Below are 1,941 nucleotides of genomic sequence, written 5' to 3'. Positions count from 1 at the left end.
CGGTCCCTTTAACGCACCGCAAACAACCGCAAACAGTCCATTTGCACAACGGCAAACTCCCCATTTGCACAAGGTTGGATACCAAGCTAGCCATGTCCCGTTCCTTGTCCTCACTGATGTCATTGAAGGTCTCTTCCTCCACCCAGCAACGCACAACACCAAGGGGTTCGGAGTGAGGATAGAGGGGTATATGTGTCTGGCTATTTTTGGGAGGCGTGTTAGACAGTTATGGGAGATTTAACACTTTAGTTAGTTTTTTTAGGCGGCGGCAGTTTTTAAAGTGCCCTAAGTCACTGGCGACTCCAGAAATTTGTACTTACGCTTATTTCTGGACATTGCTAGTTTGTCCGACTTACGGCACTTTAGCAACTGTCGGCTCCGTATATGTGATAGCCCAATGTGCGAGGTGAAACTACGGGCGGCGCAGGTTTCCACACTTGCACCAAAACCTGCGCCTTATATCGGATCGCGCCCAGTATGTTCAATGCACCAATATATAGTGCTCAAAACCAACACAAAACAAGCTTTACCTACCCCCCCTTCAGTCATTGTGGCGCCAAACAAATGTATTGGAACGCAAACTTGCATTCCACCATTCTGTGAAACCGGATGTTTACATCACTTCCAGATATACATAGTAACTATCGTAACATACTTCTATACAAATAGCATACACAGATTTTGGCATCAAGTGTATATATATATATATATATATATATATATACACACAGTATATATATAAATATATATATATATATATATATATATATATACACACACACATATACACTATCGAAATGTATTGGATAAATTGAAGTCATTCATAAACAGAGCTAGTATCTATTTAGTATTATTATAGTTTTGTTTTATAGATTCATAGGTGTTTGGGCAGTACTGCTTGTAAAGATGATCCACTAAAGTATTACTTCCAGGAATCACAGTTCTTTTTTCCTTATTCATATAGTTCCACAAGTGCAAAGCATGAGAGTCATTGAATGTTGGCAATTTTTCCCAAACAGAGTAATAAAGCCTCCATGATGGATATGGTATAGGGTAAAAACGTTGTGGGTTTAAGAATGAGATGTTTCCATACATAACATCCTCCATGGACTTAAATGTAGGTATTGTACAGAATTCTTTCAGAACTCGTGTAAACAGATCAGGCCCTTGATGTCCCCATATTGCTCCATTATAGTTCTGAACAAAATTTTTCATACTTTTCAAAGAGAAATTGTGACCGATTGAAAGGCCAAATACACCATTGCTAGAACACTGTGAGGACTGAGCAGCCAGAAAGTTTTTATTTGGTATTTGTCTGATTGAGATGACATCAGTATCCAAATAAATACCTCCATATTTCCATATCAGAGCTAACCTGCAGCCATCTGAGCTGACATGGATCTAGTGTTGTTCTGCTTTAGGATTAAAAGAAGCAGAAAAACAGCAGCACCTTGTAAATGCAAAAAATCTTCCTTTATTGGTTTAACATCATGGCAGACAAGAGATACAACGTTTCGGTCATACACTGACCTTAATCATGTTCTAAATGACATCATAACTGCTCACACTTTATACCCTTACTTAGAGGGGAGGGGCTCAATTACCTGGTTCAGGTGTAATCAAGTACATTCCTAACCTACATACTCCCTCTAGTGGTTGTTAGCAGAGAGATCACTCTTATTTAACCCTCAAAGACCTGTAAATACATACAACCTAAATTAAAAACAATATATAACACATTTATATATTAAAGTTAAAAATACTTAGAACTAGCAAAAAAATACAAAGTTCCCAAAACTACATATATTGTCTAGTGTAAGTATATAGCCCACAAGGTACTATTCTATAGTTATAGGAGAGACATGTATATTAAAGGGTTACCCCCCAATCTATTTCTTTATTCATCCCTACAGGAGCCATAGATTGTAGGGTGTATATCCA

At 37.9% G+C, this 1,941-nt stretch overlaps 1 protein-coding gene across 1 annotated transcript; it reads right to left on the bottom strand.

Annotated features, from left to right (window-relative positions):
* Positions 1-840: 840 nt before the first annotated feature.
* Positions 841-1,428, bottom strand: LOC128657167 (alpha-1,4-N-acetylglucosaminyltransferase-like; the record flags this gene model as incomplete). The annotated part of the gene is given in 1 exon segment (XM_053711408.1): positions 841-1,428. A coding segment is annotated over 1 exon segment (588 nt), but the record flags the coding sequence as incomplete, so codon positions are not given.
* Positions 1,429-1,941: the final 513 nt, after the last annotated feature.

This window comes from Bombina bombina, chromosome 4 (assembly GCF_027579735.1).
Source record: "Bombina bombina isolate aBomBom1 chromosome 4, aBomBom1.pri, whole genome shotgun sequence".
NCBI classification, from domain to species: domain Eukaryota; kingdom Metazoa; phylum Chordata; class Amphibia; order Anura; family Bombinatoridae; genus Bombina; species Bombina bombina.
The sequence above is the reverse complement of the archived record's forward strand: the minus strand, read 5'-3'. Positions and strand labels throughout refer to the sequence as shown.